At 34.1% G+C, this 17,504-nt stretch overlaps 1 protein-coding gene across 1 annotated transcript in view; it reads right to left on the reverse strand.

Moving 5' to 3' along the window:
- Positions 1-435: 435 nt before the first annotated feature.
- Positions 436-17,504, reverse strand: part of Ziz (dedicator of cytokinesis protein Ziz) — a 573,699-nt gene continuing 556,630 nt past the window's right edge. The window contains exons 35-36 of the mRNA XM_068386849.1: positions 15,195-15,313; positions 436-8,533 (exon numbers count right to left, since the gene is read on the reverse strand). Of these exons, the coding sequence (XP_068242950.1) occupies positions 8,296-8,533; positions 15,195-15,313 (357 nt within the window). The 3' untranslated portion in view covers positions 436-8,295. The remainder of the gene's footprint in view (positions 8,534-15,194; positions 15,314-17,504) is intronic.

Raw genomic sequence — 17,504 nt, forward strand, 5'->3', positions numbered from 1 at the left:
TTGAACTTCTATAGTCTAGTGCTAACGTTGGTTTCAGCAAAAATTGCTATAACTGTTGAATCTGAAATAGAGTTCTTCGGAGCTGATCTCTCTCTCTCTCTCTCTCTCTCTCTCTCTCTCTCTCTCTCTCTCTCTCTCTCTCTCTCTCTCATTATATACAGTATACTGTATATATATATATATATATATATATATATATATATATATATATATATATATATATATATATATACTGTATATATATATATATATATATATATATATATATATATATATATATATATATATATATACCTAAGAGCAAGAGTAGAAATATGAATGTCCTAAAATATCCACTTCCATCTCTACCTCCACTACTGGATAGTGTGTGTTGCAATAATTACGGTAACACTTTATTTGAATAACATTAAATTAAATCAAAACTCTTTATTCCATCTATGAAAATGAGTATTATAAATTTTACATACATTAAAGGATACAATTGAATCTATAATTGATTAGAAAAATGTTTACATTGAGACTGTACATAGAACAACATAAATGACACTGAAATCAGAGCAATCTTCATGTTAATATAGCACCATAATAACAGTAAAGTTATTTGACTGGATAATTATGCAGATAATACAATTTCTATCATCATTTAGCAATAGATTACACAATAGAAATTAGATAAACACAATTTCATTGTTACATTACAAAATAGTAATCTAAATATTACCTACAAAATAGTAATCTATATATTTGCAATAAAACTACATGATAGAAGTCTAAACAGTATATATGGCTTCATTGTACAATTAAAAATTTTATGAACTCTATATGATCCTTGTCCATAAAATGTTAAAATAAAGATAGAAGCGCTGAACTATATTTTTAGTCACACCATAAGATTTAAGTTTGTTTTAAAAACTTCCAAAATAACTGGGTTTTTTTATATTGGACAGTAAACTATCACACAGATGGGGACCTTTAATTCTTGCCTGACATTCTACCCTGGTCGTATTAAGACCTTCCAAGAAGCTGATCATCTGTGTTTAACATCCAGTTGGGGATTATTGCCTTATCCTTTTAAACATAAAGGTGCAAATTTCATATGAAGACCTTCCTCCTCTTTTCAGGCAATAATTTTTATTTATATAAGGAGATGTATGGTAGTATTTGTGAACTCTCCCAGTGGCTCTTTCTGCGGCAATGTATTTGAGTTTTTTGTTTCCTTTGGATATGCCTAATACCCATACTGTACTACCCCTACCCCCTATACTAAAGTTGTTGTTAACGATGCTAATAGCTACCACCTGAACAATTTGGATTCTTGTTTCTCAGTCCTTTTTCTCTTATTACAATTCAGGAATAATACAATGTCCATAGACTTCTTGCATGATTCTGTAATATGTTCGTCACAAGTAATGTATCAATCAGAGTAAACCCCAAAATTTTTCACTAAGTTAAGGTAGGTCCACACAACTGGGCAGTGCTCGTCGGCCAAATATTACTACCACAACTGGCAAACATCACAGTCGTGTTTGAACGTGCGTTGCTAGGGCAAGGGATGATGAAACTAGCAAGCATATGATTTCAGAAGTAAAATGTTTACTTTATATATCTGGCAGCCAATTATTTTGTCTTGTCCCACATAAAATGTTATCTCCAAGGTTAAATCATTATATCATCTCTAAAAGATTATAAGATGTCCATTCTCGTGTACTTTTGTTTCTAAAGTCTGATTTGTAGCCATCTTGCAGAAATTGTTACTTGTGTGCTCCTTGTAGTTCTTCTAAAGTGTAGAAATTAAACATTTTAATGATGTTTTCCTTATATTAATTTAATTTGGCCTCTCAATATGGCACTAGACTAGACCAACCTTATTTCTGAAAACAAAGTTCGACTGAACTAAGACCACAGGGTTGATCTAGATCTGACAGAACTGTTTGTTACCAGATCCATGTCTTAATTTTTCGAGCTTCTGACGTCATCAAAGCTTATTACTGCCACCCACTATGGTCTTGTAATGATGTTTTCCGGTTGTGCAGTGCCTGGTCGTGTGGATGTATGCCTATCTTTAATCAGACAGCCGTGTGGATATATGCCTACCTTTACTCAAAGTAAATTTATGCCAATCAACATGTATGCATACACCTATTAGGACTTGAGATATATCTTGTCTACTTCCCATGAAAACCATCTGTGTTTTCTTTATAAAATTTATCATCAAGCTAATTCTATGGAAATAGATTTTCACTGTTTTAAGGCTTTACCATACATCATAAGTCATTTCATTTTGTCTGTCGACAGTGCCAGAAAAGACAGTGTGGATCATCTGTAAACTGAGCAAGTAACCATTTTGTAGTTATTTGGAACATATCCATAACGAAAATGGTAAATAATAGTTGACCCTTGAACCTTTGTTATCAAAGCATGGCTATAAAAAATCACTGTGATTATAGAAGGTTAAACAGTCATCAATTGAAACCTTACCATTAGCCTTGTTTGTCTTTCTATTAACTCTTACCTACCATATGTTTTTTTTTTTTTTGTTTTGAATGCCAACACAAGAAATTTATGCTGCTGTAGATGGCAAAAGCTTCTAATCTTAGAACCATGTAATATTGTACTTGGGAGTTTGAGTGAAATTACCTGAGTGCTAAAAGAAGCCAAAGGTAAAATAGCAGTATTTAAATACCTGCTAGTTCTGACTTTCACACACTCCACCATCTTTATATCAATGATATACAAGCATGGAGGAACCTATTTGAAAAATCTAATATTAAATGGTGACATGACCAATTCTGCCGTTTGGGAATTTTTCCCCAATATAGAGCACAACAAACTAAATGAAATTGCATCTCATTTTCTCCAAAGCATAGTAAAATATTAGCATAGAATTAAAGGAAGTTACAGTATATATTAAAAGAAAAGTATAGACTCAGTATCTACAGTACTTTTGTACTCGTAAGAATTCAGATGTATGTTTTATTACTTAATGCTTATAATAAAATATTAGCAAAGGTAACTGTATCTAGAGACCTATGTACAATAAAATCACAAGTTTAATGAAGATAAAAATATCAAAGCTAATTACTTCTGTACCTATGGGTTATGAGAGTCAAATAATGTATGTAAATACAAGATCTGAGCAATATTTCATCCAGTCTACCTAGCAAAACTGTTTCTTGCGTGCTGAAGGTATTTACAAGCATCGTTGAAATACATCACTGTCTCACATAAACATGATAAAAATGTGTACAAATCTTTTATTGTAGATGAGCATTCTGCAGACAATTACCTTTATTGTAGAACACTATTTATGAAATTGTGGGCTCATGATCCTTTGTGCATATTTCTTTGTACGATATTTCATTAATTTTTTACCTATATTTACTTTCCTACATTTATAACAAAGTTCCCTAGGTATGTATTAACACTGACACTGACCAGACATATAACACAATATATATTCTTATCTTTATGACATTCTTCTTACTAAAACACTTTCTTTTATTGTTTATAACTTTCGTTACAAATAAAGAGTTTTTGCTTAAAATGACTATTTTTAGCTTCCCTCTTTGTCTTATTATTATAACTTTGCCTGTATTAAATTACTGTATAAATGACCAACCAGCATCTTCATTATCAATAGACCTTCTTCTGGGGGTGGGTGGTGGCAATATCCTACCATTGTGGCACCAACTCTAGCTTCTATTTTATATAACTCTTTCATGTTCTTTTGGTAGGATGATTCTGTGACCCAGTTGTAAAAATTCCTATTACATGGTCATTTTCATTTATTTTAAACACGAAGCTATTAATAAGTTGTTGTGTAATCATGAATTGTGTTAAGTACCAGAACTGTAGTGGTTTCTCTATGTTGATGGAAAAACATTATGTATGGAGATACCACAAGAAATTGTCATCCAAAGGCCAACAAAGGGCATTATTGTTCCTACCGTTTCTGACTACAAAGGTAATTTATAAAATACAACTTTTGAGCCATGAAAAATAGTCCCTAAAATTAACCCCTTTTCATATAACACAACTGAGCCTATTGGACTGGAGAGAATAACCTTGGAATAACACTTCCAAACAATAAGGCAAAACACTCGGGTAACACTTAGGATATGGTGTTCTATGTTAGGTTAGGTCATATTCCTGCTTGTTTCCTTAGTGAAGTACGGTTTTTCACGCACTCAAATATATTTAGGACTGTAAATGGTGGCCAAGTTATAATACTAAGGGAAAATTGGAAATTAAAGAAAATAATTAAAGAAGGAAAACTATTAGTTTGTGATAAATTACATATAAAAAGTGATTCATCAGGAAGAGCGCTGAGAGGATATGTACATGTATAGATATATATATATCCGGGCAATTATAGTCCTAATATTTACCATTACTTCAACTAAATATCACTACCTAACATATTGAACCATAGACTACTCTGTTAATTAAATTTTATTTAGCATTTAGGTAAACTTGCCCCCATTTAACCTATATCTAGTACTGTAAAATATTTTTCAGAATTTAAATTTAGTCGATATTACGTAAGTTAAAGTTAAATATTCATCATTATGATCAAAATAAATGAAACAATCACAACAGAGTAATATATATTCCGTTAGTGTTACCTGCGTTTCCTTACTTATCTCAAGGTTTCATGTATCCAGCACCCAGTAAGTTTTAGTGTTCAAATGAAGACAACTTTACTACATTGAAAGTCTTTGTTTTCTTCATAGATAATTGTATATATGTGGAATGACTCATGGCAGCCATAAATTCCTTGCAATTACTTTAAGACCCAAGTCTGGCATCTAAATCATGGGTTTCTGCATAGTCAATATGTGAACCACGGCTCCAAGGGCAGCTACATTCATAATTAAAATCCTAGTTGTCTGATATATCACATTTAGCTGCATTTCCATTAAATTCACGCCTGCCTATGCTGGCCTCTAAATTTTCTGACGAGTGTTAGTAGTCTACATCCACATTACATGTACCATATTGGTTATTTTGAATTTCATAGGTTAGGTTACAGTTGCCACACACTCTATAATTTTTAGTGTCTATGGTTGATCCTTGTACATCTCTATCTCCAGCTATAGGCTACCATAGATTAAAAAAAGGATGTTGTCAAATTCTATTGAGTCATGAGAATCTGAGCTTAGATAATAATAAGTCTAATAATATTGGTTGTCTTTAATTTGTTAAGGAGGATAAAGGGCATCTCTCTAAACTTCATGCATGAAATCAAAAGCTGATACATCTTTTCTGACTGCCATGTAATTTCACCCACACAACTATAATTAATAGTCTATGATTCAGAGTATTCTTTATGGCTGTGTAATATACATACCATTTGTTTTGTGAATTTGTGGCTTAGTAATCACTGCATTCCTATGGTCTCTCCTTGAAGGAGGAATGGAGAGATGGCACTGTACTGAAAACTTAAGGACTTCGCACTTGAGGTATTAATGACTAAAAGCTTCGATATCGATACATACTCTTGGTTTCTGGCCACGATGAGTTTCTAGGACACAGCACAACAGGAAAAGAGCTAATATGCAAGGAGTAATATTTAATTTCTAAAGGTACTGTAACAAAGAATATTTTTTTTCATCTTGTGATCCTGTTATACTGGCACCAGATAGATCTCATGCTCTCTTGCAAGGCCAATTGATTCCATAAATAACTATACAATATTTCTCTTGTCAATACCCATACATATTTGCCATTTTAGTCAAGTAATATGCTTGCTATAGTCCATAATCTACATATTATGTTTTCAAAGTAAGTTGATAAATTTACTTATAAACAAAGTTATATCATGGCAGCCTTCATGCAATGGTCATAGCTTATTTAAAATCTGAAAATTTCATTGGCTACTCAAATCATACGAGGAAAATTGCAAGCCTAGAATATATCAGATGAAGCTACTATATAACATTTATCATATAACATTATGTTAATTTAATTTAAAGTGCTGATAGTTTAAGCAGCTATTGGACAGACATTCTTTTCCATTTTAGCTCAAAAGGAGAAGACTGATTTAGGCTGCATGTTAACGTACATGGGCATCTTAATTTTATGTCACTTCTGGTAAGTTTGGGTAAGATCTAGATGCCAGATACAAAACTATGCAAGAAAATCTGCCCGTTTGAGAGGTCTTTTAACTGTTCGATGACCGATGGACATGACATTCATCCTCAAAGCATCCCCTAAAAGACTAATAGACATATGTCACCAAATAGATATATTTTCTAAAAATATTCATTAAAAGTTAAATTTTGCACTTAAGCAGAAAATAGTTCTATGCTTGTGGTAGAGCCTTGGTTGAAGTTCATCACTAATGGTCTGGAATATTGAATTAACCACATATTGGCAGCGCATGTGCCAAATACTATAAAACCTCCTAATAAAATTAATTCAGGAACAAATTACAAAAATTCTCAAATTATTTTCTGTTATACTTCTTTTCATAAATATTTTGGTTTTTGCCTACATATCTCAAAATTTATTATAGATAGGCATGTTCTATGCAATTCTGATTATTTCGTTGTAAATATGACTATTTAGAAAAAAAAAAATGAATGTTATAGCTCAAGCATCAGGGTTTCTAAAGTGATTTGAAAAATACACTTCTTCCCAGTTTCTTGCTAGTGCTCCGGAGCTTGATCTTGGGAACGAACAGCACTAATTAATTGGGAGGTTGGCATAGAGATTTGCAAAAAAAAAAATTACATTCCTTTTCCTTTTCATAACTCTCAAGCCTTATCACAGACTATAGAATACACTCCACAAAAATGTTGTTCTTGAAACAATCATTTATGTAACACCAGAGGACAATACGTATAAAGGTCCACATCTATGGAAATCCTAAATTTACCTCTCCAAATTTCTATGAGACAACAGAAACATATGTGCTTAATAATATGCAAATATGAAAAATAAAAAAAATATCAAAGGACAAGGGAACTAGTTAATAATTATCTACAAGATACTGACGAGATATTTAACCAAACTACAAAAAAATTATGTCAACAAATTACATTGCAGATAACTAGATAAAACACATTAAAACTCCACAAGGCAAGATAACTTATGTACTGTAACAGCCAAGAGGAAAAAACAGTATTTAATGAACAAGTCACAAAAAAAACAAATAATTAATATTACTCGTAGAAGACGGATAAATTATTTATGATTCTGACACAAAGTTATATTCTTAATTATGGCTTTTAAAGAGTATAATACTTGTAATAAATTCATACAATGCATCGAAAACTCAAATGAGCAATTAATATTACCAGAGAGAGAGAGAGAGAGAGAGAGAGAGAGAGAGAGAGAGAGAGAGAGAGAGAGAGAGAGAGAGAGAGAGATGGTAGTAGTTTCTTCAACATGCATTCTCAATAAAAATATCAATATAAATACTTATCTTGCATGCAGATTATACAGTAGATTATTTCTGACACACTTTTCAATCTACATATAGTTTTATATAAAAAAATCATATATAAAGGACAATGCTAAGTAGCAATGATAATTAGAATTATCATTTACACTATATTTGAAAGCACTTATATCACCTAAATAAATCAAAAGCATAAAATCATGAAGTGAGGAGATTTATGCACATATGTTTCCTGCCTACACATTCAAGGACTATTGCTATAGCTCTTCCAGCTTCACATCAAAAAGTGAATACTACCATTTTACAGACCATTAAAGTAGATGGCCTAAGAAAGTTAATTTATTATGCAATGAAAGTTCTCAAATCAGTGATATTACAATGCCTGACTGCTTCTATTAGTTTCAATAATTGGGAATTTAATGCATACATTTCTCTAAGGTCTGAAGAAGCAATAGCCACAAAACATTCCAGTCAGTAACAGGACAAATTGCTGCTTCCCAAGCTGGGATCAAAGGTATTGGTAAAGAGTTTACAGAAAACTGACAAATACCAAGTAACTCACATAAAAATTACAATATGCATTGGTTTAAGGGCTAGTCTAGATCTGCATAAATAATAAAAAATAAGGTTCCTGTTACAGTTCAGCTGAAATAAACTGTCTTTGTACATTGACTAAGCTATCAACAATAAAAAAAAGAAATTATTGTCATATTAAAAGTGAGCAGGATCACACAATTACAATAAATTATATAACTTACTTGTGCAGTACTAAATAAAGGCACACCTTGAAGAAGCTTTTTATTCAAAAGGCCTATTAAATCTTTTTATAGTAAGATTTCTTCGTCTTTAAAGCTTTCAGTTAATTAATGCAGTATTATTGAGTATTGTATTTAAGCATTGCTGGCACCTCCAGGTGAACTAATCATGCTAAGGTAATGTTGTGATGATCTCTTAAAAACACTATCAACAGCAACTTGTGCAGCCAAAAGTGGTTCACTGAGGATACTTGAAAGGGACTGAAGAAGCTCAGAAAAGTTACTCTCAAGTGCCATCTGGTACTCATACTGATCGCTGCTCACCAGTGAACTATTCAAATCTAAGGCTTCTTTACATGTACACACAAAATCTCTGAAAAAGAAAAGAAAAAATATATATTCTTGGAAAGGATGCTTACATTAAAACTCAATCCATCCAAAGCTAATACAATTTTAAAGTACAGTCTTTCTCAGAAAATCATACTTCTGTAATGGTAGTGTCGAAGTCCTATGAAGGTAGTTTTCATGAAATAATGTTCAAGATGGTAAATTTCAAAACACAGAAAGCTTTACTCCTTAATATTATATAATCAAGAGCTCCAAAATAGAAATAATCAAAGGATATGGAATTTCACCAAATAATGTAACATGAAACTATGATTACTAATTATTAGAAAAACTATTGAGAAACACTTTTACAAAATAGTTTAATAAAAAAAAGTATGAAGGCCATACTGTATATGAAAAACGTGATAAACAGTTAAACTATACAAAAATTATACAAATGATCTTTCTCGTTGAAACACAGCCAAGTATGTTTATTGTACTACATTTACATTATAGTAATTTACTTTATAAAAGTGTATGATTTTCTGTGTCCAGAAAAACGAAATATTAATTACAATTGCAGAAGCCTATAATTCACTGTTTGCAGTACTTCACAATCAGCTTTGGTTTTTATACATAAATTTATCGTACTTTGTTATATTAAATTGAAGTCAACAAGTTTACCGAGTCGAGATTCTTGACTTACAAATCACACCCTAAAAGTAGTGTTCTTGTACAAACTACAAAGAAATAACCCGCCCTACATCGTTGAATAGATCCAGGAGATGCGGTGTAAGTCAATTTTCGATGTAGGCTAGAAATTCCCCATTAAAGTGATGTATCTGTTCCCCATTATGATACAATAAACGACAAGTACTTACAATCTCCTACCATTTTACAAAATCAGATAAAATATTGAGAAAACTACTAAAATGATATAAATCATTAGCATTGGTTACTTTGCCATGAACTTAGCATTTCTTCTACTAGCTGGACACAAACGAAGGTGGAGTTGGAAATACAAAACTAGTTGTTGGAAGAGGATGACAATGAAGTGGCTTCTTTACGAGGTTTCTTTGCTGTAAAATCTGATGTTGATGGCAGTGGTTCTTTGGCTTTAGGATCAGGTGACAACTCACTGTAGCTTTCAGCTTTTTGCCTCTTAAAAGAAAATGATCTAATGCAAATATTGTCTTACATGGACGAAGCAAATTTTCAACACTTAGAATATTTGCAAAACGGTTGGCTAAAGGGTCCTGGGACCCAAAGATTACCTTATACTTTGATAAATTATGAAAAGTATGCTGCACATCTTAAAACACGATATTCCTTGGTTCTGGAAGAGGGAAACTTTCTTCCATTTTTTTCTTATTCCTCTTACTCCAACCAGTCAGTGGTTACTTGTGGGCCTGAATCAACTCGTCAAAATTATTTTTTAATGCTAAATATAGAAGATCACCTCTAAGAAAGACCAAATTCTTCTCTACGGCCTTTACCGGCTAAACAAAACCTTTAAAACCAAGAACGAATTGAGGGAAGTTTTATTCCATAAACCATTCATTGCTGTTTGGGTCACTTCAGTCCAAGAAGTACTGATGCTTAATACGGCATGATAAATATTGTAGTCCTTCTAAAATTCTCAAATGCTCATGACATCATCTGCTGATGTAGTATCAACAGCTTGATGCAAGGTACACTGTAGATAGTACAGCCTGAAAAGAGCTATGACGTCTTGGTCCATGGGTTGAATGAGAGGCATAGTGTTTGGGGGAAAGAAAATCCGATTCAGGTGTGTGAGATTTTCAGGTGTATTATCGAGAATCAAAAGAACCTTAAAAGAAAGTTTTTTGCCTTGCAATATTCTTTGACTGCTAGTATAAACTGGCCATTTAACTTTATCTTAAAAAAGGAGGACGATGGTGTTTTTGAGTGCCTGTCGATTAAAAACATGGTAAAATAACAGCAGCTAAAGAGTGAAATTTCCATTTGTATTATCTCCTAACACTTGGCTACCTTGCACTGTACCCTGGCATTATATTTTTTCTTTGAAATAAATGACTGATCTGATATTAGCTTCCAAAATAAGTCGGTCTTTTCGACATTGAAGATAAGTTCTGGAGAAATTAATTTTCTTTTCAACAATGATTTTCTTTGGGAAATTCTTTGGATGCAACTGTATCAGCAGCCGCACCTATTCCCTGATTTTAATATTGTGCTAGCTAAAATACCTCTTCAATCTATGAAACCACCCATGACATTTGGCATATGAAGTGTTATTTTCAACTGGATAGTTTTTACATAGGTCCTAAAACAAAGACTTAGCCTTCTCTTGGTTATAATTTGAACAAAGGCTTGGCCTTTTCTTGGGTCAGTATTTGGCTCAGAAGAATACATTTATCTGTATGCCTTTCAGTCCAATGGGAAAATAAGCTCTCCATTTCACCATAAATTATGTCACTCTTCACAATGATGGTACAATTTTTAGAAGATAAGGTCTTTTTCAGTAACATATTGAACAATTCAGCCTTTGTCATGGATGATGCTGGGCACTATCATTTGAACCAGGCCTAATGCACAGGCAATGGATATATGTATACCCCCATTTTCATAACAGAAATAAGAATTTCATAATTTTGTAAAAATAATTTTTAAAGCCATTTTCATCGCTATTTTGTGACAAAAAGACAGACATCAGATAGCGTAAAATGGCCTAATGTGGATTAGAGTTTTGTAATTAATATCTAAAGATGACCGATGTAAAATTGGAAATGACGCCGGTGAAGAGTGGTATTATTATTATACTATTTAACATAAAGATCAGTTGTTGATGGGCCCCAGAGTTATTAGGTTCCTCAGGGTAATGTTCTTCACCAATTACTTTCATACCATGCAGTATATACGATATGAGATTTGGCCTAGAAAACATCTGAATATAGACCCATGGCTGTGTAATCTCTTAATAGAGATCTGGGTGAAAGTAGTTTGTGGTGCAATCTCTTAATAGAGATCTGGGTGAGAGTTAATATGTGGTGCAAATTATGGGGGTTAAGTAGCACTCTAAAAATTTAAAGTATGATTGTAAGTAGGTAACAGACACTGGTTCCTCAGCATCCAAATATTTGCATTGTCAATGTCTCTTAACTATATACAACTCATTTAAAATTGTGATTCATGACTGCAAATTTAATTTTAAGAAACACATTCAGTCTGTTTCTTCTTTAATTACAGAAAGAAAAAAACATGGCTTATTGAGAAAATCTTTTCAGATTTTCAGTGATCAATCTATCTGGAGGAAATGTTTTAATTATTTAACTCTACCTTGTTCTGATTAGTATATATTTCTTGTCTTGTCTTCAGCTGCTACTCCTCTTAAATTTGATGAACAACTTATCATTTATTTCATTCCTGATTCTAGATCTAGATACTAATCTCTGGTCCCCTTCGTTCAGTTATTTCTTTGAACATGTTGCATTAGATTTTTTATTATTCTGAACATCCTTTGCATTCAGATCTTCCAAGTTTGTATCAAAATGTACGTAGTACAGTACAGTACTAGGTATGCAGTCATCATTACAGCCTTGCCTTCTCAATTGTAATACTCAATACTACACAATATTCTAGAAGTTATTGTTATTTCCTTTCCTCACTTAGGTACTTTTCCTATTGGAGCCCTTGGGCTTGTAGAATCCTGCTTTTGTAACTGGGGTTGTTGGTAATAATAATAATAATAATAATAATAATAATAATAATAATAATAATAATAATAATAATAATAATAATAACAACCTACCCTGACCAAAGATACAGTGATGGCGATTGGTGCATGTGGGACTGTCCCTGTAATCGGTGTCAGAGAGGTGAATTAACACCAGGATCACTCCGCATTTGTTGCCTCCTCAAGGAATCGATCAGCTGGGGAGTTTAGTTACTACTCCTAAAGGAAGACAATGGTTATCTACAGTAGGGGCACGGATGCTTCTTCATTGCAATGAAGGAGGAGGTATGTGATATGGTTAACTTTATCATGGCCTACGGTGTCAATGTTGGGTCTCAGCGGTGATTATTCACCTACATCCGATACAAGAAAACTGTTATATCATGTTCACAACTGTCCAACAAACCCTGAAGATATCGGTTGAAGGATAAGGGACAATTTGTTCCCTCTATGTCACAACAGGAATGAAGAAGATCAGAGCAACGCTTAATGGATGAGATCTATTACTCCCTCTGAGGGAGAAGAGAGCCATTTAAAAGTACCAAGAAACTATTTGCAAAAGATCTGCACGACTACTGCTTCTTTTTCCTCATGGGAATAGAAGGGGTAAAGAGGAATTGGTAGAGGAGGAAGAGAGAGCAAACTCACTCTTCTCTTGCCAATTTAGTTCTTTCTTGCTTACATGGGTGGTTAATCAGTTCTTTCATAACAGGAACAGGTGCACTACCTCTCCGAATTACTATTAGTTGAATAGCATTACCAGGTATTTTGTCTTTTGCCCGGGGGTGAGATTAGACTCTCCTCAATCATGACTCTCAGATCATATTAAAAGCGAGCACTTTAATTCTCACGGTCATTCCATGCAGCCCAAGGTAAACACTCATGCCATTTATGTAAATATCTGAGAAACGAAAAGGGCTGTCGGAATGGTGAAAGATGTACATACACTACGTCACACAACTCACTAAAAAGCCTAAAGACTTAATCTCTAAAGGCTGAGTATGGAGGAAAAATTCCAAATGAATGCAGCCTGAAAACTACAGGTTCGCAACATTTCTTGAATAGCCAATGGGAGAGAACTGAAGAAGGTTGCACGAGACTTCTAGTGCAAAAGTCCAGGATCCTTCAATTTTTATTGCATGTCTAGGGATGGAGACTGGAAGATAGGTCTGGCGCAGATTCAAATGAAAGAAGGTTGAGAATATTTGCCAGGCAAAACATCCCACTACTGACTGCAGAGAGAATATTTCTCTGCAGTGCTCCCATCCTCCTAACACCCCCCCCCCCCTTGACTTACTCTCGAAAGGTCAAGAATGTGTGAAGCTGCTGGTGGTCATTGGTAAATTTTGTAGGACTGAACCTTCCACAAACTCGAGCCAGATTGCATGTCCACCCCTGAAGGCTTGGCCATGGTCTCCTTCAAAGAACAGAACCCTTGAGGAATACGGTGTAGTGGATTATCAAGTACTGATATACAGCATACTATTCCACCGCTGCCTGATCATCACTCGATCCTTAGAGCAACCATATGCTCACCAAGTCATTCTAGAAATTATTTCCTCACCCCACAATACGAATTCTCAAATCCAAAACTGATCCAGGAATGTATAATTTGGGAGCAGACAATGAATCTATCAATAAATGGTCTTGTTCCGTGTCTGGGAAACAGTCTCTGGTACCAGAGAACAAGTATGGTACCATTGTAGGATTATTCACTAGCAACTGATGAAACAGTGGTAGCTGTTCCACCAGGCTCCTAATTACTAACCAATCCTGAAGGTACATGTCGATGCAGGAGCTACGTATTGTCACAAGGATGTAACATTGATGATATCCTTATCGTTGGTGTACGGTTGGAAATTTGTTTGTGGTAGGACTGTTCACCTGCAACAGATGAAGGTAGCGGTTGTTGGATGAGTTCTGTAGGATACAGGAAGAGCACAAAGGTAAGGAATAAACCTCCATATCTTAATAGGAATGAGAGAAGTGGGTACATATGCTCCTACCCTCTACTGGCCTACAGAGCTTATGTTTGGTCTGAGTAGAACTGCTCATTTGCACCTTGTGCAACAGTCATATCTGTAAAACCTGCTCATCTAAATTCCGTCACTTCCTCTAGAAGGAGGAGAATCATAATAAGTTCCAACGAACTTTCAGCAAAAAGCCTTCTCACGCGGCTAACATCTTTTCTATAATGAAAAATATCCAAACAAAGGGAATGGAGAAAGGAGAAAGAGCAAACTCCCACTACTTCCCCTTGCCAATCATTCTTCCTTGCTGGAAGCACTGTCGTTGTCAGGTGTAACTGCTAGACAAATAATTTTCATTATTGGAGGTAAGGGCGACACTCTGCCCAAATTAGCTAACTTCCTCCCGAGGCAGAGAAATTACAACAAAGCGAGACAAGCTACACTCTGAGTCTTCCTCATTGGAAGAGCGAGAACTACTCCAAACGAGGGAGCTGGGCTGTTTCCAGTCATCCCTTTACAAAGGTTCACAGCAGATGGGGGTTTCAAAGCTTTCTGTCCTCATAGGAACAAAATTTCCTTCACCATATGCTTACCTTTGGTCACTTCTGGTTAAAAGTGAGTGATCATAAAAGAAAAACTAACTCTTATTACAAACGGAATAAGAGAAAAGATCCAACAGTCAAGAGACAGGCGCAATGGTGCACTGGTATCTCTTGCAACCAAAAATAAAAGTGGGTATTCTTTGGAGGAGGGATGGGCAGTTGTTCCTCCTCATGCCATCTGTCTTTATCACCTACCAGCCCCGCTGAAGACATCTCCATTTAAAAGGACAAACAGCTTGTATAGGGATAGGAACTAATAGAAGTGTAGTGAGTCTTGATTCATTTTAGTCCTTTCATATAACTAAGCAATACCTAATAACTACACATGTATATGGACAACGTAAAAGTTCCAGAAGGAATAGATAAATAAACACAGTTGACTTATCTTTAAAGTAAATGCAAACTAGCTTTCCAATTTACCTGTACACATCCTTAAGACGCAAAACCTGATTTACAGGATAAGAAGCAGCATTGTTTTCTTCCAGAAACGTTGAAGCATAAGCCAGAGGACCTGCATTCACCTGGACACTGATACTTCCCTGCAAATGGAAAACAAAACTATCCAATGTATTACATATTTAAAAGAGAAAAAATTGAGTGGTAAATTTTAAAAAATCTAAAATACGCTAAAAAAATTTATGGAATTCCTACGCTAAAATGTGCATTCACAAACATACAAATCATCATCGGACTATGAACGATACTTTATTGCTCATAAACACATTGACAGTTTGCATACCATAAAAAAGAATGTATAAACGTCACTGTACTGTAATGCTCATAACTGAATGAGTATAAAACTATTTTCACTGTGTTGCTCACGATTAAATGAATTCAAGCCGTTTTAAGATGCAAAATAGCTGAAAGACAAATTTTAATCAGTCATTCGAATAAAAAAATTGGTTATCATAAAAAATCCTCATAAAGAGATTCCAAAATTACTGTACAGGTATTAGTTAACATTTTGCTTAAGAAAAATGATGTACAAATACAAATTTAGAAAAAAAAAATAATATCAAGAATATGTGCTATACTCTCTAGATTACCATAACCCTGAAATGTATAGCTCATCCTTATGATTATTTTTGTTTTTAATATAAACCCAAAACCTTTGATATAGCCTATTTATTTTCTGGCACAAATACCACTCACTCCAACCTTTCGAAAAAGAAAAAGCAAAGTGTTTCTTGTGATAGCTTGGAGCATAACCAACAGGCTGAATGCCTTACTCCTTGCGTCATCTGGAGATCTGTGATAGAACAGGGAGGTACGGAGGCTTGAAGTATAATAAAAACTAATGGGTTTACATAAAAAAGATGTTATTAACCGCATTTCAATGTACCCTGTATAACAACTTTGGTGGGAGGAAGCTGAGCAGCTGATTCTATAATAGGCTGATGAGGGGATCAAGGAAACTGACAGTTTTTAGCAAGTAAAATAAAAAAAATCCTCCTGAAAGTAACAGGGAGTCAAGAGTGACCATGTCAATAAAATGAGGGTTGCAAATATACTGCCTTGCTGTCCATTATTATTATTATTATTATTATTATTATTATTATTATTATTATTATGATGATGATGATGATGATGATTATTATTATTATTATTATTATTATTATTATTATTAAGGGCTTAGCTATAATTCTAGATGGAAAAGCAGGATGCTATAAGCCCAAGGGCTCCAACAGAGAAAAATAGCCCAGTGAGGAAAGGACGCAAGGAAATAAATAAACTACAAGTGAAGTAATAAACAATCCAAATAGGATATTTTGAGATTAGCATTAGTAAATTAGATCTTTCATCTATAAAATATTAAAACTTCCAAAAGAATAAAAATAAAAGGAAGAGAAATAAGGAAGAACAGCACGCCAAGTGTATCCTCAAGCAAGAGAATTCTAATCCAGGACAGTGGAAGGCCATGGTACAGAGGCTATGACCCTACCCTAGACTAGAGAACATGTTTTGATTTTGGAGTGTTCTTCTCCTTGAAGAGCTGTTTACCATAACTAAAAAGTTTCTTCTACCCTTACCAAGAGGAAAATAGCCACTGAAGAATTACATTGCAGTGGAAAGATTAGGTCAGACTATTCAGTGTATGTGTTGGCAAAGACAAAATGAGCCGTAACCAGAGAGAGGGATCAAATGTAGTACTGTCTGGCTAGTCAAAAGACCCCATAACTCTCTAGTGGTAGTATCTCAGTGGGTGGCTGTGGCCTGGCCAACCTACTACTTTCTATAGAATAGAGGTACTGTATACACACTCAAAATATGAAGTATACTAGGTGGAGTCGGCTGGTCACAGCAGTAATAAAGAATTTCTATGCCTAGCATGATGACATGAGGAAATGGTTTAGATAATGGCTATTTTTGTTTTTAGAATACAAATAAGAACATGGTAGCCAAACCTACAGTGACTTTGGGGCATATAGAATATAGCAGATTGTGGAAAGTTTGTTTAGTACCCCCAAATAAAAGTTGCCAAAAGAGAGTTGTTATCCAAGTTGCTTTAAAGAAGTTTCAGATATTAAAGATTATATAATCTCAAATAGCTGATCCTTAATTTGACCAGCAGCTTCTACGATATCATCATAAGCCTTTATAATTACTGATCTGAGCTATAAACATTTACAAACATGTACTATGGAGATATACAACTCAGAAGAGCCCCTCTAAAATCTTTAATTCTACCAAAATATAATCGGATGACGTTATCAATAACAGATTAAGGAT

This window comes from Palaemon carinicauda, chromosome 1, assembly GCF_036898095.1.
Source record: "Palaemon carinicauda isolate YSFRI2023 chromosome 1, ASM3689809v2, whole genome shotgun sequence".
Taxonomy (NCBI): Eukaryota; Metazoa; Arthropoda; class Malacostraca; order Decapoda; family Palaemonidae; genus Palaemon; species Palaemon carinicauda.